Consider the following 22,361-nt stretch of genomic DNA (forward strand, 5'->3'; position numbering starts at 1 on the left):
ATCTCTGACTCAAAGCTAACAAGGATATCATGAGGAGCAGGGCATTCCCATTCCTTTCAGTGAGCTCTGTCACAAGCAGCGCTCACACACTGTTAGAATGGAAATCCTTAGGACATTTTTGTTTCCATGTGTGTAGTTCACATTATTTCAGGAACGAAGGTATAAAACAGGTCATCTAGAACAATTATGATGTGAATAAGTGGAAAATATGAATGGAAAGCAAGACATATTTTTTGTCTTTAATGATGTGTATGTGTACGCCTCTCTGAGTTTTTTGTTTTTGTTTTTGTTTTTTGTTGTTGTTGTTGTTGTTGTTTGAGACAGGATTTCTCTGTGGCTTGGAGGCTGTCCTGGAACTAGCTCTTGTAGACCAGGCTGGTCTCAAAATCACAGAGATCCATCTGCCTCTGCTGGGATTAAAGCGTGCACCACCACTGCCCGGCTAATCCCTCTCTGAGTTTTTATGCCACATCCCTGCAGGTGACTGAGGAGGCCAGAAAAGGGTGTCAGATTTCCTGGAGCTGGAGTTACAGGATGTTGTGGGTCCAGCGGGTGTCAAGACCTGAACTTAGGTTCTCTGCAAGAACAGCAAGTGGTCTTAATCACTGATCCATCCGTCCATCTCTCTAGTTTCATAAGTGAAAAGTAAATGATTCTTTTCCATCATGGAAAAACTCAGATGAGCCTTATGCAAGCTTCCCTGAGACATTAGAGAGTGTGTTCTTCTGGACCAGGTGTTGGCTCTGAATTTAAGTCTTCTAAGCCCCAGGGCCCTCTTCTATAAAACAGAAATATCGGCACCATGCCTAATGTATGGGGTCCTTAAATCTCTAAGTGAGAAAAAATCTATCTGAAAATTCTGTGAAATGTCAGGTTCCATGAAACAAAAGTGACTATAACAACAACCAGAGGACAGAGGGGATTTCTCTATCTCCCTCAATTCCAAAATGCCACTTATTTCTCTAAACATAATCCCAATATTTCTGTCTCTCTTTTTTTAACTTCCATCTCTGCTTGCCCTGCCTGCCTCAATATCTGGGTATTCATTTTCATTTTCAGCGTCAAATCACAGCAATAAAAGTTCGATTTCTTTTGTAGTATGAAAATCACAGAAGTTCTGCCCAAGGCTTAAAACTCTCTCTCTCCTCCCCCCCCACCACACAAAAGAGGTTTTGGTTGCATGCTATTGGTTATAATAGGATTTGACCTGTATATCAATTAGCTGTGTAATACATTTATATTATGAAAGCATTTGGGAGAAATGAATTGTTGTTGTGGATGGTAGCCATGTCATAGACTCAGATGTGTGGAGGGGAAATTGATTTAAATCACCACAGCTTATTTTCATCGTCCTGAAAGGAGACTCAAGTGGCCCCCTAGCCCTTTGTGGTCTTTTTATCAAAGCCATGGTGACTTGAAGCAACCAATCTACAGTTACAAAAATACTCTAATGCAGACATTGAGGTTGCCTTGGACTTTAATGAATTTCAGCAAGAGGTTTGAGGAGGAGAAATGTTTTCTTCATGGCAACATGATTGACATTTTCTTGGGAGTTTTGTCAAAAGGGATCCACAAAGGTAAATTACTCTCTTTGTGCTTCAAGTTTGCAGGAAGCATTTTTAGATAGAGTTACATATAAATTGGAGACTCAACCTTGATATAAAATAACAGCTGTAGAAAAGAAATCTATACAGGGTCAATTTTGAGCAAATCTTGCCTGAAGCATTTATTTTATCACTGAAGCTTCCAAGGCTCCTACAGGAGAGTTAACAAAAAACAAGTGACCGACTCAGTCTTGAGCCCATGAGCCAGACAAGCCCACAGAGGAAGTAGGTCAATATTTAGAACACTATATAAGTCAGGTATGCTGGGGAATGTCTGAACTCAGGAAGGTGAGGTAGGAGATTGCTTCAAGTTCAGGGCCAGCCTGGGTTACCATAGCAAATACCAGGTTAGTCTGTGACTCATGAAACAAACATGAGTGATGGGAACTGATGGGGATTGGACTGGAAGTCATGGTCATTTCCCTTGTGGTTGATGAGTATGATACCTTTTCCTGTGATGGGCTCCATGATATCACTCTCTTATCTTTAATATCAGTGCCCTAGAAGAAGATTTTATTCTATTTCTATTTTTAATTGTGTGTGTGTGTGTGTGTGTGCGCGCGCGCGCATGCGCGTGCATGCGCGTGTATGCGCATGCACCCCCACATGCATGCAGATGCCTGTAGAGTCCAGAAAATGGCATTATTAGATATCCTAGAAATGTTACAGGCAGTTGTGAGCAGCCACATGTGGGAGCTGGGATCTGAATTCCAGTCCTCTGCAAGAGCAGCAAGCGCTTCTAACTGCTGAGCTTCTCTTCAAAACCCACAGATTTCTGTTTTGCTGTGAAGTCCCAGCAAACTCCAAGAGTGTGTCTCCTGGAATCCACTTTCCTTGTGTTTACAATGATCCCTAGAAGTTTGAATGCATTCATGTGAGCACAGATAAAGGGTTTTTTTTTAAAATGCAGTTTCATTTTTTACTTTTGTGTTTCTTAAAAATGTCTTCCCACTAATGCCAGAACAGGCCTTAGCATAATGAGACTCTTATCATAACTTCTTGGAACCCCCTAGAGCTGCAAGCCTTAAAGCATACTCACAGAGATAGGGAGATGGCTTAGTGGCTAAGTACTGGCTGTGCAAGAATGAGGACCTAAGTACCAATTCCCAACACCCATATGAAAGCTATGCTCTTCTGCATGACCCTGTGACCCCAGAGCTGGCAGGGACAGACTGTGCTTGCTGACAGAGTTCAGTGACGGATCTTGCCTTAAGGAAATTTGGCAGAGAGTGACAGAGGAGAGCAGGCTATCTTCTGTGGGCTTCTGCAGGAAGAACAGAGTTCCAGATATGCACATGTATATATACCAGATACATATGCACACACCACATTCACCATACACATACAAATATCAATAGGTAAATATATCATTTTTACATCTCCCTAGGAACTCTAGCTAGCATGTGGTAGGAAAATGAGGATGGCTCTTAGAAGAAGATCACTGTGCTGATTGGTTCATTTTATTGTCAACTTGATACCACCTAGGGTCATCTGAGAAGAGGAAAACTCAATTGAAAAAAAATGGCCCCAGAAAACTGGCCTGTAGGTGAGTTTATGAGACATTTTTTTTCTTAATTGGTGATTGAGGTAGAAGAGCTCAGTTCACTCTGGACAGTGCAACTCTCGGGCAGGTGGTCCTGCTTCTGTAAGAAAGCAGTCTGAGCAAGTGGTGATGAGTAAGCTGGTAAGCAGCACTCTTCCAATGGCCTCAGCTTCAGTTCCTGCCTTTCTGCTCTTGCTTGCCTTTTGGCTTTGGCTTCCCTCAATGGACTGTGACTAGGCATATAAGCCAAATAAACCCTTTCCTTCCCAAGTTGCTTTGGGCCATGATTTTAACCACAGCAATAGAAAGTTGACTAAGATAATTGCCCACAACAGGTGTTGGTTAAATAAGTGTAACTCAGAAGTAATTGTGGTTATTTCATTTATTTTTGATAGATTATGATGTCACTGTCTTTTGTCCCTGGCCTCTTATTTCTTTAATGCTAGATAATTCCAAACCCTTGGGGAAGTATATAACTGAAACAAATTATGTCCTATTCTGAAAGTGGATTGTTGCTGAACATCACTGTCTTTTGCTTTTAAGAAATAAGTACCTGGTTTCCATGGTGCATTTCAAGGAGCCACAAGGATGGCATGATGTTGATCAGGTATAAAAAGATGGCCGGAGAAAGCCTGCAAGGGGAGAAAGTGAGTTTAGCTTCTTTTTTTTTTTTAATTTTCAAGGAAATAATTAAGGAAAGGGCAAAGGAGATGGTTCAGCAGATATAGTGCTTGCTGCACAACCCGAGGACCTAAGGTCAAACCCCATGCACCTACGTAAATGCCAAGTGACCTTGAGTAATCCCAAAATGCAAGGACCTTCTGGGCAAGCTGTCTAGGCTACCAGAATTGGCAAACTCTAGGTTCAAATGTGACACCCTGCCTAGATATAGAAGTGGAGAGGGACTGAGTAATGAATCCAGCATCAACCCTTTGCCTTCTGTGTGCATGTGCACACCTAAACACATGAGTTCCCACTATGTGAACACACATGTGCACTACACACACACACACACACACACACACACACACACACACACACACACACACACACACGTCCTTCCCAATAGAAGGAAAACAAATGCCTGAGCCTGATCATGGTCACTCTCTGATATTGTTACATGGTTATTTCTGCTGCAGGGATTACAGAGAGCCACAGTAACTGCAAAGCCTCTACCAGCTGCCATTCTCACCGAATCCCTAATCCAATTAATAGAAGCTGGCTGTAATATGACACTGGGGACACTGCCAATTAGTTTCAGGCACAACACTGCTTATTTTGTGTTTATGATGTTTTATAGAAAGCAAATGCAGCCAGAGCAAATCCTGGGTTTATTTAGATTTCAGGGAAATTGACAGTAATTTTTTCTTTCAATTCTCAACATAGAATTCTGTTATCTTAAATAATAACTTCTTGCTAAAACACAAAACCCAAATGATGGGGACAAGGAGGCAGAACGGTTCATTGGTTTCCTGTGTATTTGCTAAACCCAGAAAATTAAAAGAAAAACAACAGCCAGAGGTTGGGGAATTTTCGAGAGGTTAGTTCAATATTTGTCAATTCCTGATTCAGAGGGAGAGCTGAAGAGCAGGCTGATAGAGACACCCTTAGGTTCAAATGGCCTGTGCTGATAACCTACTGATTTGTTTCCAAATCCACACAATGGAGACAAGTATGGTAACCACCAGTTCTTAATGCCAGGGATCAATCTGCATGGCTTTGCCAATGGAATTGACTTTCTCAGAGTCTGGAGGTTGCAGCTACCCATAGAGGGCCAGCATGGCAGGGTTCAGTGAGTCTCCCATTCTGGCTACTACAGGAGAACTTTTGGCTGTTGACTTTGCATAGCTTTGTCTCAGGGTTCATGTTGGAAGAGCCCTTCTACTCCCCTCTTTTTGAAGCAGTTTCATTGGATTAGGAGCCAGTTGTATAATATAATTTTATCTCCAAATCCTGTCCCATTTATGAATATGAAATCTGGACGGGAGCTGTGTGGTAGCACATTGTAGCTGCACTGACCTGGCAGGGGTCAGTGTGCCCAATATCTGGCAAATGGAAGAGCTCAATAGAAAGTGGATTATACTCCTGCTGATTGTGGAATCGTGCCTGTGTTCCTCATCTTCACAATCTAAAATCACCAGGAAGAACAAACTCTGCGAGGGATTGTCTTGATTTGATTGCACGTGGGCATCGGTGAGAAATTTTCTTAACTGAGTTAATTGACTTGGGAAGGTCCACTCTGAAGGTGGGCAGCACTGTCTTCTAGGCTGGTCTCTGAACTGAGTCAGTACAGAGACAGATAGCAACAAAAAATGCAGAGATCCAAGCATTTACTTGCTCTGTGTTCTGACTGTGGAGATGATGGATCCGGTTCTTGCTTTGACTTCCTCACAATAACGGATCGTAGCTTAGAATCAGAGCCAAAATAAATCCTTTCTTCTCTAAGTTGATTTTGGGTCAGGGTGTTTTTATCACAGCAACAGAAATGAAACTAGTACAATGTGCAATGAAAATACACCCTTAAAAGAGAAATTTGGCACTAGGGAAATGTCCAGAGACTCACAAGGATGACCCCAACTAAGAATCTAAACAATAGTGGAGAGTCTACCTTAAATGCCCTTCCCCTATAATGAGATTGATGACTACCTTGTATGTCATCCTAGAGCCTTCATCCAGTAGCTGATGGAAGCAGAAGCAGATACCCACAGCTTAGCACTGAGCCAAACTCCTGGAATCCAGTTGTAGAGAGGGAGGAGGGATGAGCAAAGGGGTCAAGACCATGCTGAGAAACCTACAGAAACAACTGACCTGACCAAGTGAGAGCACATGGACTCCAGTCATAAAGCTGGGGAACCAGCATTGGACCAAACCAAGCCCTCTGAATGTAGGTGCTGGTTAGGAGGCCTGGGCAGTCTATGGGACCTCTGACAGTGGAAGCAGTATTTATCCCTAGTGCACAAATAGACTTTGGGAGCCCATTCCCCATGGAGAGATACTCTCTCAGCCCAGATACACAGAGGAGGGCCTAGGCCCTCCCCCAAATAATGTCACAGACTTGATGATCCCCATGGAAGGCCTCACCCTCCTTGGGTAGTGGATGGGGCGTGGGATGGGAGGGTCAGTGGGGGACATGGGAGGATGGGAGGGAAAGGGAACTGGGATTGTCATGTAAAATAAGATTGTTTCTAAATTAAATAAAAAAGAAAATGCACCCTTAAAATTTTGAAATAACAAATTGGACACAGTGATGTGCACCTGTAATCTCAGTACCCTGGAGGTTCATGCAGGAGGATTGCAAACTTGAGGCCAATTTGTGATGGGTAACAAGATTCCTTTAAAGACCAAATAGTAGTAGTAGTAGTAGTAGTAGTAGTAGTAGTAGTAGTAGTAGTAATAATAATAATAATAATTGAAATAAGTGTTCTTTCCAAATTAATTTCTTCAAATTATATTCTGCTTTTAGTTTTGTGTTTTCAAGACAGGATTTCTCTGTGTATCTCTGGCTGTCCTTGAATGCACTGTAGACCAGGCAGACCTGGAAATCACAGAGATCTGCCTGCCTCTGCCTCCTGAATGTTGAGATTAAAGGTGTGTACCACCACTGTCTGGCACGTTTTGTTTTGGATTAAACTCATCCTTGATCGAGTATCACAAAGTCACATTTGTAAGTTAATTCATTTTATTAAAAATGTTTTAGTACATATTTGTAGTTGTGAGATTAAATATTACCCAAACAATACTATTATAAACCAAAAATAAAGATAAAGGGAAAAATGGGTGAAGTTTTAAAAGGTTATTAACCCCTTTGTTGTCTTCTTTTACCTTCTTAGAAGAAAGGACAAGAAAAAAAGAGGTCTTTAAAAAAATCAATATTTAATATAGACACGCTCCTACTTTTGATTTCTTGCCCAAACCAATTTTGAAGCAAAAGGTTATGGGTCAAGATATTATTAAAATCTGCCGCGGAAGATGTCTGAGCTGTGGGGAAATGTCAAAAACCCATGTTGAGCAAGCTCTTAAAAAAAAAGAAACCATCAACTGTTTGACCTTATATACCACAGGAAACGTGAGTAAGAGCTATTGTGTGACACGGGGAAGGAAGCGAATTCTGGTCAGAGAGCAAGCTGAACTATGTCACTTGTTTTTGTTTGGACACACTGAATGTTGACTGAAGCAAAAGATTGTTAACCTGAAATTAATTTTGAGACTAATGCCTAGTAATACCATTACAATAATAATCTGGGGGAGTATTAGGCTGAGCAGACACAAGCTCTCAAAGGAAGCTGAGAATAAAACAATGACCTTAGTATCTTTGATGTGCTAGATTCATTTCTATAATTAGAAAAATACTTTCCATTTCAGTGCATGTCCCTTAATTAGGAGATTGGCTATGCAAACACACACACACACACACACACACACACACACACACACACACACACACACACACACAGAGGCACCTACCTACCTCAAGATTCAGGATTTTCTGTATAATGTAACGTAGAAAGTCTAACCTCCCTCATCCGATACTCAAGGACTCCTTGACCTGTCTTAGTGTTACTTCCCATTACCCCACCACATCCCATCAAGACTAGTGACTCAGTAGCCCAACTTACTGTGTATTTAAGACAAAGCAAAACAAATCGAACAGAAACATGGACTAGGTCAGTGGTATAAGGCTTTGCTGGAGCTTTGGGTTCCAGCCCCAGTGCTGCTATAGCAAAAAATAGGGAGAGGTTCCCCTTCTTCATCCCTTCTTTAGCAGGGTTATCCTACTTGGAGAAGGAGGTGAGAAAAAAGGATCAAATTGAGGAATTAATTCACTTAACTGTATCAACAGCCCTCTAACAAACATTGGGTCCCAGTTTAGAACAGCATCCTACTTTGGCTGAGCTGTGAAGAGAGGATGTGGAGTGCCATTAACTGTGAGCATCTCCCCCAAAACAATGAAAACTTTTTTGGGGGATGGCCTTCTGTACCTGTCTGCCCATTTATATTGGATGTGTACTGGCAGCCAGAACCTGCTTTGTTCCTGCTGAGAACACTGCACTAATTTGCAGTCATGTGGATATCAGACTAGCTTTCCGAATCCAAGCATTCTGAAGGCAGACCCTGTATCTCTCCACCTTTCCCTCTCTCCGATTGTTCATATCCTTGTCTCTAAGAGACCACATTATCTTGCATTCAGTTAATTGCGTTCAGTTAAGTTCAGCACGTGTTTAAACTCTTGCATTTACTAATAAAGAATAACTGAATGGATTTTTAAAAAAGGCTGAATCTACTAACGTATACATGGATCTTTTATTTCTGCATGTCCAGCACCAAAGATGTTCTTTGAGCCTTGATCTTGGAAGAATTATTACTCACCATTTATTTTTTAAAGATTAATATACACTCTGATGTACGTGGGTATGCACACAACACCTTTGTGCAGGTGTCCACAGAGACCAGCAGACAGCATCCGCATGTAACTCCAGAAACTGGAGTTACATGTGGTTGTGAACTGCCTGAAGTGGAGGCTAGGGACTGAAGTTGAGTCCTCCGGAAAAGCAGCAAGTGCTCTTGACTACTGAGCTGCTTCTCCTGTCCAGTGACTCGTAATGTCTAAGGCAGAATGGTCAGTAGAAATGGTCACATTTGGAAGACCTGAATTGGATTACCACTTCTTCCATTCCTTCATGTTGAGGGTTTATTTTTTTCAACCTTTTGAGATATAAGCTGGTTAAGAGTGTTACGAGAAGCGATCCCAAAGGCTATGACAGACTCTGAAGACCCCCCTATGGAAGGCCTCACCCTCCCTGGGGAGCAGAAAGGGTATGGGAGAGGTAGGGTTTTAATTGGGGGGGGATGGCAGGGGAGGAGGGGAAGCAGAGGGAACTGGGATTGACATGTAAAACAATCTTGTTTCTAATTCAAATAAAAAATTTAAAAAATTAAAAAAGCAAACTTGGCTAAGAATTTCCTTTATTAAAATGTAATATGTAAATACTAATAAAGTTATTAACGTGGGAAAAAAAGAAGTCTCTGGTGATACGGTTCAGTTTTGTTTCATATTGATTTCCCTGGTTTATGCTAACATTTGGGCTGCTGATTGTTCCCTTCTTTTAATTATGTTGCAATCTCAGCAGTGCTTTGGAGAGTGGACTGAGATATTCACTGCTTTGTATGATGGGCTAAAATCTCATTGGAGCAAATGTTTTGTCTTTCACATATGGGTTCACATATATAGGGCTCTGTGACAGTTAGACTGGTTAACTTTACTTAACCTAGAGAGCTCTTGGAAGAAAATCCCAATGAATATTGCATACATTAGGATTTACTGTGGGCACAATTTGTGAGGGATTGTCTTATTAGTTTAATTGATTGCAAGAAGACACATTTATAAAAAAAAAGTGTTAGGAGAAGCAATATGACCCACATGGCCAACATTTCATATGCTTGGTTACATTTCTTCTGCGTTCCCTGGGCTCAGGTCTGAAATTTTAGCCATGACTACACAATGGTGACTATGCATAACAATTACTTAGTTCATTTTAGTGGAGTTTTTTTTCAGATATCCTAAGACCAGTTCTGTTTTTAAACCATGATTCTCACAACTAAACCTATTTAAAACTGCTTGAACCAGAGCGTGCTGTTAGCTCAGCTGAGAACACCACAACCACTGGCTTCTCATTTGACCTTTGCAAAGTGGAGAAGTGTGTGGGACTCTTGCCCATTTTAGGCTCTGAGATGCAAGATGTGGCCCACTCTGGGCCCCGCATGCCTCTTGCGCTGTGTTACTTTTCTTCCTCACCAAGCTTCTGCAATATTCTTCCAATGCTTGCAATGACAAATTGCCTCCCTGACTCAGACCTTCATGTACGTGTCTGTCTCTCTGAGATTCTCTCTCCCCAGTGCAGCCTGAATATTTCTTTCTCCTGGTTCATGTCAACACTGTAGGGTGTAGAGACTCCCTTAGAAACCTTTCACATGTCACTCAAGTCTCAAGTTTTCCTTTCATGCATTTTCTCCTTATGCTTTCAGAATTTATGATTGTATACGTGTGTTAGTGATGGGGGATGTTCTTCTGTATATTTGCTTCTCTTATTGGTTGGTAAATAAAACACTGATTGGCTAGGCAGGAAATACAGGTGGGGCTACCTGACCAGGAGAATTCTGGGGAGGGGAGATAGAGAGAAGCCACCAGAAGATACCATGTAGCTACTGGGAAGATAGGATGCACCTGGCATTGTCTGGTAAGATAAAACCATGTGGAAATATTTAGATTAATAAAAATGGGTTAATAATTAAGAGAGAGCTAGCCAATAAGAAGCCTGGGCCATCGGCCAAACAATTTATAATTAATATAAGCTTCCGTGTGTTTATTTGGGACTAAATGGCTGTGGAACCAGGTGGGACAGAAACTCCCTCTTTATGTTAGTGTGCCCTCACATGTCAGATATCATTTAGTTATATATCTTCCCCCAAGTAATCCTAAATTTTAGTGAAATGCATTTTTGACTGTCTGCCGTAACTAAACAATACTTTCTGCTCCTTCAGAGTGCCTGGCACACGTGGGGTCCCCACAAACATTTAATGATTTGATGAAGTTCCTGGTTTGATTAGAAATATCTTCTTGAAATAAAACCATAAATTAATTTTATTAGAAATTTTGAGTGAAACTATTACTTTTTTTCTTTTCTGCTCTTACAAAAGTTTAGTGTCTCATCCTGAGGAGATAGCTATCTTGTGTTAGTTTGAAGGACTGTCATACCCTTTAAAATGCTTTTATAATTTATTTAATCTGTGCGTGTTGCTTACACACATGATACAACACATGCATACAGACCAGGGGATAACTTTATGGAGTTGGTGTCTTTTTCTACCATTTGTGTTCTGAGGATAGAACTCTGGTCCTGGGACTTGGCAGCAAGTGTCTTTACTGTCCCAGGTCTGTAGTAGTCTCGATTTTGTGCCATCAGCTCTCTTCAGTTTGGGAACCAAGGAGAATTTGGATTTTAAAATTAATAAATTGTACCTTTCCCCATGTTTGGCTGTGTAATTAATCAATTTGCCTGGTCTTTCTTAGGAGCTTCCAGATAATAGCACTTTGTTTTTTCTGTTTGTTTTGTTTTTTGTTCTTTTGACTTGATGGCTTCAGGAATAATTATGTTCCAAGTACTTGCTCCATGACTAACGCTACAAGAGAAACTAACCAGCTCAGAAAATGAAATGTGTTAGGTTCCTGCACACTTATTTATAAAAATACCACACATTATACTACTAGACAATGACTATGACATATCCAATCAGAAAATTTGTACAAAACTGACAATAGCTTACAATCAATGAGCTAGCTTCTTGGAGAAACTCAAACGTATTATAATCTCAATTATGGTCAGAAAATTAAAGTTGCCAGGTCCTGCTATTTTAGCACCAAATTATTTTGCTCACATGTGTTTTCTAACTTAAAATTTCCTTTAAGATTCTTTCCTGCGTACCAGTTCTCTCCATAGGAATACCCAATAGCCTTTTCCTATGTACACTAATATAATTATATGCTGATTAATAAACTAATTTACTTGGTTTTATTTCTTGAACATTTGCATATCTATGTCTTGCTCAACACTACTCTGAACTCTCTTACCTCCTGTTTTATTTTTTATCCTTTAAAGCAGGATATCAGATAGCTCAGGCTGACATTGAAGTCTGGATTCTTCTTCCTCCCTCCATCTTGCTAGTGTTGGTGTTGTTGGCAAGTACCACTACATCCAGCTTAGCACTAAGTTCTTCAAAAGATGTACTTGCTGATGTTTTTCCTTTCATTTTGTACTAAAACTAAAATGCTATTTATCACACAAAGTAGTCATTTCAACAAATTATAATGCTTTTCATAAAATGATTATGTCATGACATTTAGCACTTTAGTGCTGGATGGATTTTATTTATTTCAATTCAGCATTAGCCTAGAATTATGATTCAATTTTGCTCTTTCTAAAAATGACAATTTATTGTTCTTACTAAAAAATGTAACAACCATTCATTTCTAGACATATAACATTATATACACATGTATAGAGGGAAATTACCCATAATATCACTTGTTACATTAGTTTTTCTTTTTTTCTGGCTTTCCAATCACATATACAAATATGAACTTGGGGGTAATATTTAAATAAAGCAAAAATAATATTCAAAAATTACTTCTATGTGAATACAGATTTAATTTCTATTTCACTTCATAGTACACTGTACAAAACAGAATGGAGTTGCAAGGGTCATACACTCAAATTTCAAAATCCAATGTTAAAGCCTTTTAAATATGCTCAGTAAAATTTCTGGAAATATTATTTTCTTGGAAATTAAGAAACTATACCAAGTTGCCCATCTTTGAGGCCCTGAGTTGTGCCTTAAGGGTTTCTTGTCATCTTTATTGGTGGCTGGTTTCTCTGGATGGATTTCAGACTGTGTGACTTCCATGTTGGCTCCTCAGCAAGGGGATGTCATGAGTGTCAGGGGATTTATGGTTGTCAACACCTTGGTACTTTACCTGCCTTTCTGTAGCATCTCAAAATAAGCCCAATTATTTTGCAGGACTATAGCCTCTGAACTCCTGGAAAGTCACTATCTAGACACCAGCAATTATCCATTATTTTTTTAAAGTAAAATACCCTTCTCCTCTACCCCTACTCTCAGGTCTCTTTACATGTACCTTTGGCAGTCAAGGGAAGCCATTACTGATTGTCCATAAACTCATGAGAACCCCCAAAGAAATAGGCTGGGCATATTTTATTTTTTTCTTTTCAGATTTTTTTATTTGAATTAGAAACAAGATTGATTTACAAGACAATCCTAGTTCCCTTCTCCCTCCCCTACCACCCCCGCAACTGAAACCCTACCTATAACATATCCTTTCTTCTATTCTTCCCCTGACTCAACCTTTCTGCTCCTTCATGACCTCTGCATCCTTCCTCTTCTTCCCGTCTCATTCTTGTAGCTCCCTCCCCACTCTTCCCATGCTCTCAATTTGCTCAGGGGATCTTGACCCTTTCCCCTTCTCCAGGGGAGCATGTATGTCTCTCTTAGGGTGACTGGGCATATTTTAATAACTGTCAATCATATGAAAGATTCTCTTTAATTTATCCCATATAAATATACTAGACAGACACTAGCAAGAGAGGAAGGGAATTTTTGAAAGGATTCAGACTGTGCCTTGCAACAAAATCATTCATTGTACTTTTGATTCCTTGAGGTCTGCTCACACATAGGTTTTATCAAGAGAGACAATTTTGAAGGTGAATATTAAATTGTTAATTTCTTTGTTAATATTTTCTAAAGCAACAATCATACTCCCAAATTATGATGTAAATGGGAATGGAAACTTGTGCTCTCCATACTGCACTCAGTCTCAAAATTCCCAAGAGCATGTTTGAAGTAAGGCCAGCTTTATTACAAGAAGATATCTGACAGTTGAATTTCAGGATCTTGTCCCACAATGGAGCCAGTAACAGGGGAAGAGTATGAATTGATTTGGAAACCCATGTATAATTCTTAACATGAGATATTTCTGGGCAGAGGAAACAATGACATCTTTCTACATGAACTGGCACTGAGAAAAGGCTTGAGGATTCTTGTCATGACAGTTCCTCAACCTATGTCATTATGTCTCTCTTTTCCCTCAGACAACAGCTGACTATGCCATTGTATCTTGACCCTCCAGCCTTTCTGTACCCTGGACATTATTAGTTAGAGACTGTTTTTTGTGTGTCTTCACATGTCACTTTGCACGCATGTGCATGCAGCTGTCCAAACTTTGTATTCCTTCAAGAAACATCACAACATCTTGTAGGAGGAATGTTTGTTTATTGAGAATAAATGTTTTTTTTTTAAATAATGCATAAGTGAAGTTAAGTTGGTCATGATTATAGGGATTTGGGGGGATCTCTAGTAGCATAAAACATATAATGAATGCTATGTATGTACTACTATAATTCATTTCATTCTACATATAGATAATAATATAATTTTACACTTTTCTGTAGACAAGGTTGAATCTTTGCCTGGAGATCCAAACTGAAGCCATCTAGAACTTCTGTTTCCTCTTTTTTTCTTTATAACATATTTAGTTTTTAGAAGAACATCTGCTTGCCCATGAATATGTGAGCCATGTGTTTAGCATGAACTTTTCTGCCTTATGGAAAACATCCTACACCTGATAGCAAGAGGAGACAATGAAATGGAAATCTTGGCTTATTGTCGCTCTCTTAGACAAGTGATTTTTACTTCCCTTCTCCCTCCCCTACCACCCCTTCCAACTAAAACCCTATCTATCACATATCCTTTCTGCTCCCCCTGGATGGTGAGACCTTCCATAGGGTGTCATCAAAGTCTATCATATCCTTTGGGATAGGGCCTAGGCCCATTCCTGTGTGTCTTGGCTCAGGGAGTATCCCTCTATGTGGAATGTCTGCCTAAATTATTAACTCATTTCTATCAAATCTAAGTATTTCCACGTGGTCTTGGCTTCCTGGGAATGCTGGATCTGCAACTCCTTTGTCTGCTACATGTCCACAGAGAAGAGGACAATTTCCTATTTGTCCCTGCTTATAGTCTGATTCTGCCCAGTTATGTCACCTCTTGCCTCTCTGTACAGACCTCCAGACCTCTATGGTTAGCTAGTAGCAGTTTCTGACCAGGTAAGCTACTTCCTGGGATCACATGATGATTCCTCCCTGCCTACACTTCCCAGAATCCTCCTTGTCTCCTAGTCCCACCTATCATCCTGCCTGACCAATTAGTGTTTTATTTGGCAACCAATGAGATAAACATGTACACAGAAGCACATTACCCATCAAGTCCAAGTTAGGGGAGGGATTTCATTCTCTTGAGAATGACTAATCTTTAATATATGCATAAGTTAAGTCAATCAATTACACATTGTCCACTTGTGGGGCCCAACATATAAACCATAAAATATAATACCCTTGTGTTTTATATATATATATATTATATATGAAATTATATATATATATACTTATATGAAATTATATGAAATGAATATATATATATATATATGGAGATGCACAGATATATATGTGGGTAATAAGTTTACATTCAGAACAAGGGAACCAGGTCAGTACCATCCCTGCCACTTGTATGAGCAATTTCCTGTATCTTAAATATCATTTCTATTAGAACTTTAAGCAAGAACTTCTCATAGTACTACATTATTATTTTTAAAATAAAAAAACCCCACTGGTTTTCCATAACAACATAGTTGATGCACTTGGGGATTCAGTCTCCTGATACTAATACTTCAGAAGAATTTATAAAGTAGTGTGGGGCACCCACATAAGGAACCCAGCCTTGATGTACATGTGAATTCTCCACTGCTAAAGAAAAATTAAACAGTTCACATTTGTCCCAATCCTGTGTACCTAATATTGTCACTGCTGTGAGGAGTATCATAGGAAATGTAAAAAGTAGGAATATTTTTGTGCTGATGTATTTGAGCTCCACATATTGATTTTTTCTTTGTTTTGCTCTAAGACAAGAAAATAAATCAAAAGATGTCAGTCACCTTGATTTCAGTTCTGAAAGTTATCAGTTTTATATTCTCATGGATGAAGTTTGGACATTGGCCAGTGCTTCAATTTCCTTGATATCCTACTCTAATTCAAGTATAATTATGACATCTGTGCCCTGTCCGTCATGAAATAAAAGGGGAGAACCCTGGCTTTGCCTTCACAGTCCATCACAGAAGGATGGTAAGGGAAGACCAGGACTGAGCCTTGGCATGAATGACACAAAACAAAGCCACTGGAGGGGAGGTATTCAATGTGTGCTTCCAAAATCACTAGAACCTTAATTCATCTTTCTATACTGAGATGGGGGCTCGGGATACAGCGTGCATACACCTGCAAGCACACCAGAAGAAATGGAGAATATAGAAGATGATGTTAAATGACTCCGGTACACATTGACTCACTGCAGACAGGCTTGGAAAACCTGACTCACAGTGGAAATTTTACTGAAAGGACTAAAAATCCAGAGAACTTTCAGGAAATATGAACAGCAAGTGAGGCTGAGATTAGACAGAGCACATTCTACCTTCTGAGAGAATATCCGTGGCCTAAATTGGCCACATGGAAGTCACTGGGTCTGCCTTCAAAGGTCTCTATTTCATCCTGTCTGGGGTCCCAAAGATTAGTGGGATTGAAAATGAACAATATCATCTGATTATATTTAAGGCCCACTCCATGAGCTGGCACCTGTCTTAGTTAGGATTTCTATTGCTGTAAAAAGATACCAGGGCCATGATGACATTGCTTGGATGGCCAAGAACATGAGACTAGATAGGCCATAGACCAAGGGGAAAACCAAATAGAATTGTTTTGCCCAAGGAACGTAACAATAAAATGAATCACACTGGGGGGATGTGTCATTAGTATCTTAAGGCACATAAAAATTATCCCCTTTTGATTATTTCTTCTCCCTGGATGATTCTAATATGTGGGGCCCTTATGATGGTTTGAATGCAAAACAGCTTCTATAGTCTGAGACATTTGCATACTTAGTCCCAGGATTTAATGCAGCTGTTTGAAGAGGTTTAATAGGCATGTCCCTGCTCAGGGACCAGTGTCACTAAGGGCAGGCTTTGTGATTAAAAGCCTTGCCCCATTTTCGGTGTACTTTCTCTGATTTGCCTTTGTGGTTCAAGAGATAAGTTTGCAGCTTCCTGTTCCTGCCAGCGTGCCCGTGGCCCTCGTGCTGTGCTCCCCACCATTGTAAACTAACCATCAGGGGTCAGAAGACAAAGAAAACTCCTCTGCAAGTTGCCTTGGCCACAGTGTTTCTTTAAAGCAAAAGAAAAGTCATGAATATAGACCATTTCACTTTCGAAAACATCTGCCTAGCTCAACTACCCCTCCAACTACTGAATAGAACCTGCTTGTTTCTCACTCTGTAATCCACATCACACAGGTGCCCACTGTTTGTATCAGTCATTAGTTCACTCAATATATTAGCTCATTAGTTTATTAAGTATGCACTTCTTCATTAAAATCGTGAGACTGAGGGAAGGAATTTACTTCTATTCATTTCCATATTTTCCATATTGGCATGTCTACTACATTGAATGAGTGCTGACTTCCATCGTGCTTGAATGAAGGGTGATTCTCAAGGCTCCATGCCCTGTCAACTGGGAGTGTCCTCCCTCCCAGCTGGGCTTGGTATTCTTCCATCCGGATGCAGGACTCACCCTTTAACTCTGATGAAGCTCAAATGCTACAAAGTTCCCTCTCCTCTCCACTGTTGCTCACTCATCCTCTGGAATGTTGAAGAGCTAGTGCACCAGACAAGGATGAGAGCTTGTGGTCTTCATGACACCCTCTTTCCTCCTTTCCAAGTCTGTCAGCCAAGTGAAAAGGTTTAGTAATTCAGTTTTCCATATGAAAATGGGAAAAATAGAGGAAAAAAAAAACAGCTGCAGTGGTTGTTGGATTAGATTGGGCCACTGGTGTGAAATCCAACAGACCTCGGAACTTGATAAATGCTAAAGATTCACAATGGTTGTCATTCCGCACATTAGAGCACTTAATCAAAATGCCACATTTTATTTAAAATTTTCAAGGTTTCTTTTTTTTGGCTCCCTGATACTTTTGTCAGGCCATGGTACCTGCATAATTTTGTTGTTACTCACCACACAAATAATTGTCAAACCTGATTTGGTGGCATGTATCTGTAATCACAACACACAGGAGGAGGAAAGAATGCCTCAGGTTAAAGGCTACCAGTACTACATAGGACTGTCTAGAAAACAAAGCAAAAGCAAAAAATATCTATGCCTAATCAAACATAAAGGAAGGAGGAAGGAGAGATGACAAAAGTCCTTTGCATTATTAATGTTCTGATGAAGAAAGAGCCGTGTTTAAAATTCTGTGCTGTTGCCAATAAATTCAACTTGGGATTTTTTTTCCCTCAGATACTACCTCCTTCCAAGAGAACAGGCTTGAAACTTGTCACAAACTTGGTAATGTTTTCTATTCCCTGAGGAGTACTTCATCACTACTGGCTGGGAAGCAATCGAAATATTGTCTTGTATTTGATTTTACCTAAATGATAATTCACAGATCCATTGGATCTTTGCCCAGGCAACTGAAAATAAAAATCAAGAAAAAAAAATTAAACTAAGTGTTGCTGATTTCCATCTTGGAGACACACAAGTGAAGATCCAGGTAATGTAGACACTAGGGGAATGAAAAGCAAGCTCCCCTGGTGTTCCTTATGGGTGGGTCACGGGTGGGTCCACCCTTTGGGTTCTATAGGATTCCAACATTAACTGTTCCAGCTGGCTAGTTAACGGGGATGCTGTAATGCTCCTTGTCCCTGGGCAGCTGAGCTCAGCATCTAGCTGCACTTTTCCTTTCCAAAGAGCTGGGAAGATGTCCTTGGAGACATGTGCATGCTTGCTACATCAAGAAATTGAATCCCCACTGTCCTTCATAGTACTGGGATTTGTGCCATTCCTGGTTTAGTGTTCCAGGGTCCAGGTTTAAATTTTAACAAAATGAATAATATTCAAATTAGCCTGGAATAGTCCAAAGGAAGTTCAGGGGTGTAATAGGGATTTCTACTCCCAGTGTGTATGCTTACTTCCGCCTGCGGGATTGAGCTGTTCTGCTTCACTCTAGTCTGTCATAGCCATTGATTCAACTCTACAGGATTCTATTGATCTTTTAATATGGGAGGATTGCTACTGCTGAGATAGCCTCCTCCTCCCTAGCACTGTTGTCTGGAAAGCAACTGAAACGCTTATCTTGTATGCTTCGACTTTACCTAAATGACAATTCCTAGATCAATTGGATTGTTTCTCAGATAACTGAAAAAAATAGAAATCAAGAAAACCTTGAGTGAACTGATCATTCTTTCTCTTTCCCCCCTCTTCCGCCTCTTTTTTTCTTTTCTATAGTTGTTCTCATTCAGCCACTTCATTTTCTTCGTCTTCTTCTGTGACAGGTATAACAAGCGTTCCCAATTGGAAAAAGTATAATTCTCCTCCAAATCCATCCTTGTAATAAATGAGCCATGACAAAGATGTCTGTAACTGTAGTGATCTGGAGATAAACAATGGGTAGCCCTCTACTACAGTGGCTAAAATCTATTTCACCATTTTCAATAGTATCAGCATGCATAAATCACAATGTTCTCACCAGTCTGTTGATATAAATCAGGGTGTTTTCACTTTTATTTTCCACAAATATGTTGGAGAGTTGATGTTCCTGCTCATTTCTTTACATACAAATATTTTTGGTTCTATGGGCTGATTGCAAAATAGAATCCCATGGTTCAAAACTTTACCTACCTATTTTTCTATCTCAGTTCATGTCAATTTGCACATACAACTATATAAAATTACCAATTTCCCATATAGATAATATGCCTTGCATTTCACTGTATGTAGTTAGCACAGATAGTACTGTGGTGTTTGTTTTTTCTCTCTTTGATTCTATCAGCTAGCAATTTGGGATAGAAAATGGCTCTTAACAATCTCAAACAGAAAATGATTATGCTGTGTTTTTCTCAGAAAACTCCAACCTAGAATGAAATAGGGCCCAAATCAAAACCTTTCCCATTGTCATCATGTTATTTCAAGGATAATTTCATTTATATTTTCCAAAGCCCATTATCTTACTTTTCTCTTCCTAGTTTGTGGTTTTTATCTACGGTGCAAATGACCATCTTTGCAGGCTGGCTTAGAGCTTATGTTCTGTAACATCAAAGTGCAGCCTAGGGAGTGTGCAGCACTAAGAGCAGACCATTTGCATCACTTTACAAATACTCATTTGTCCCTGAACTTTTGTAATAAGCCAAATGTATCAGCCCTTTCCCCCTCCTTACTTTCAAATACTAGTTGGGATGTTAAGCCAGCAAACTTTCCCTTGAACCAGTGATGTAATACGCAATACACAGCAGAGGTCTGTAGTTGGAAAAGAAGGTCCCCCCCACCAATACCGGCATGGCTCTGGTTACCCTTTAATCTGACTCATTGACCCATGTACATTTTGTCAAGATTATTTTCCCTTTTTTGTTTTAAGTGCCATGACAGCCTGAATCAGCACTACACACAAAAGGCTAATATTCCACCAGCTATGGTATTTCTTCACAACCAGAATGGCTCTGGCCTTCTTTTTGGGAGGAAGGGGTTACTTCAGGTTTTGCTGATCGGGCTGCTTTCTGAGATCTACATTTGTCCCAGAAGAGCTCATAGTTGATGTCAGGACTACTTCACACTGGACAGATTTGGGGCTTGGACTTCCTCCTGCAGTGAAAGATATGTCTACTGTAGTGTATTACAAGTCAGAAAAAGAAAAAGACAAAAACACCTCAAATGTATCTACCATAGGATATGCGGGTAACAAAACATTTCTCCCCTTTTCTTTTTCTCCTTTATAAGTCTTCTGCAGGGAAGTGAATAGCATTTTGCTTTGTGATGTCAAGAAGTCAGATGTAAAATTACTGCAAATGCCTCATGTTTACCAAATTGTTGATGGGAAGGGGGATGGGAAGTAACGTGCCTACCTTTGCTCTGCTAGCTATCCTGGACCCTCAAAGGACCTGAGCATTGACAATTCTAGATATTTTTCAAAAGCAGAGGTTTGAAGTCATGTTCACATCATCTTCAAAGGTAGCCCATTTTCTCCCACAATAACTATGAAATATACAACCTCTCTGCACTTCGTGACAGAATGGCTCCTGTCTCTGAACATGACAGCTAATACAACGGCAAAGTGCATGCAATAAATAATAAACTAATATCACCACCTCCTTCCTACAGGAAAAAGTCCTAACCTGCAGAAGTTTGAGATGGAACTGTCCTGAAAGGCAAGGGTGGGTGGCTGGGGGTGCTCTGTGCAAACGCCCAGGCAATCTTTGTATCAAACCTTTTCACTTGCATTCAGCCTAGAGGGGGAAATACAGCCACCAGCGGAACCCGGAGTTCCTATTCTGAGGTTAAGGCTGAACCACTGCTGGTCCCTCCTGTAGTATCTCTAGCACAAACCATGCCTGGTGAGGTAGGCACCAAGCTTCAAAGCCACCAAACCCAGACACCTGAAACTGGTATCACACTGGAGAGCCAGGGACGTTTGGGGTTGGATGGAATTGGAAGTGGCTAAAACCACAGGCGCACTGAGGGCTGGAAAGACAGGAAGAGGCTAAAACCAAAGATGGGTGCGTGGGTGGGGGTGGGGGGCACTGTGCAATGGACACTTAGGAGCGCTAAGCTCTGCAAGGTTCATGATGTCCGTCAAGGCATCCCCACTCTTGCACGTACATGCTGTACTGGTCCCGGATTGATCTCACACTGGAACTTAGAAAGCACTCCGAGATCAGCTCACTCCTCTAGTGAAGACAGTTTTAGCTGGGGTAGCCAAGTACATATGTACAGACTCCAGCCTTCCCAGCGCTGCACTGGGACCCAAGGTACCACTGACTTATCCAAAAGACGCACCGCACCAGCATCCCACGTGCTGGCAAGCTTAGCGGAGAACAAAACCGGCCCGAATGCCAGCGAGCAAACCACACGCTACTGGGACAAGGGCTTTGGTGCCACCTGCTAGGACCATGGTGAACAATGCCCGCGACCCTCTGCACCCTCCTTTTCCAAGACACTCACCATTTGTAGCCTCTGCCGCGCTTGAACTTGAGGGTGAGCACTGTCTCCAGGATCAGCAAGAGGTTGAGCAGGGCCAGCAGCCAGTAACGGTGCTCTTTTTTCACCCAGGTCACTCGCCAGACAGCGACCAGAGAGTGCAACACGAACAGCAGCCTGGTGACCAGGGCCTTGAGCAAAACCAGCCCCTCCATCCTGCCGGTGCGTTCTGCCATCCCGGCGTCTGCGCCCTGCCGACCCCGCGGACAGCACCCTGTGTCCACCCCTGCTCAGGAGCGGGACAGCAGCTGGACAGCACTGGGGCTGCGACTGCAGGCCGAGTTCCTCCGCACACTCCCGCGCAGGGCTCCGGTAGGACAGGAGACTGCTGCTCGCCCCGCCCCCTCCAGAGAACTTCCAGAGAACTCTTCAAAGACCGAGGCCAAAGCCAGCTTCCCCTGGCTGCTGGGCTCTGCAGGCATCTGAGGCTGCACCACCCAGGCTCCCCCGGGTGTTATTCTGCAGCGCTGCCCATCTTCCTGCGGATGCTCTCCATCCCTGTCCTCTTCCCCACCCCCAGGAC

General features: G+C 41.1%; 1 protein-coding gene across 1 annotated transcript in view; it reads right to left on the minus strand.

Annotated features, from left to right (window-relative positions):
- The window catches only part of Tmem26 (transmembrane protein 26), a 45,704-nt gene extending 23,711 nt beyond the window's left edge, over nucleotides 1-21,993 (minus strand). Inside the window, exons 1-2 of the mRNA XM_027395066.2 lie at nucleotides 21,803-21,993; nucleotides 3,701-3,779 (exon numbers count right to left, since the gene is read on the minus strand). Of these exons, the coding sequence (XP_027250867.2) occupies nucleotides 3,701-3,779; nucleotides 21,803-21,993 (270 nt within the window). The remainder of the gene's footprint in view (nucleotides 1-3,700; nucleotides 3,780-21,802) is intronic.
- Between the last annotated feature and the right edge of the window lie 368 nt (nucleotides 21,994-22,361).

This window comes from Cricetulus griseus, assembly GCF_003668045.3.
Source record: "Cricetulus griseus strain 17A/GY chromosome 1 unlocalized genomic scaffold, alternate assembly CriGri-PICRH-1.0 chr1_0, whole genome shotgun sequence".
Classification (NCBI taxonomy): Eukaryota; Metazoa; Chordata; class Mammalia; order Rodentia; family Cricetidae; genus Cricetulus; species Cricetulus griseus.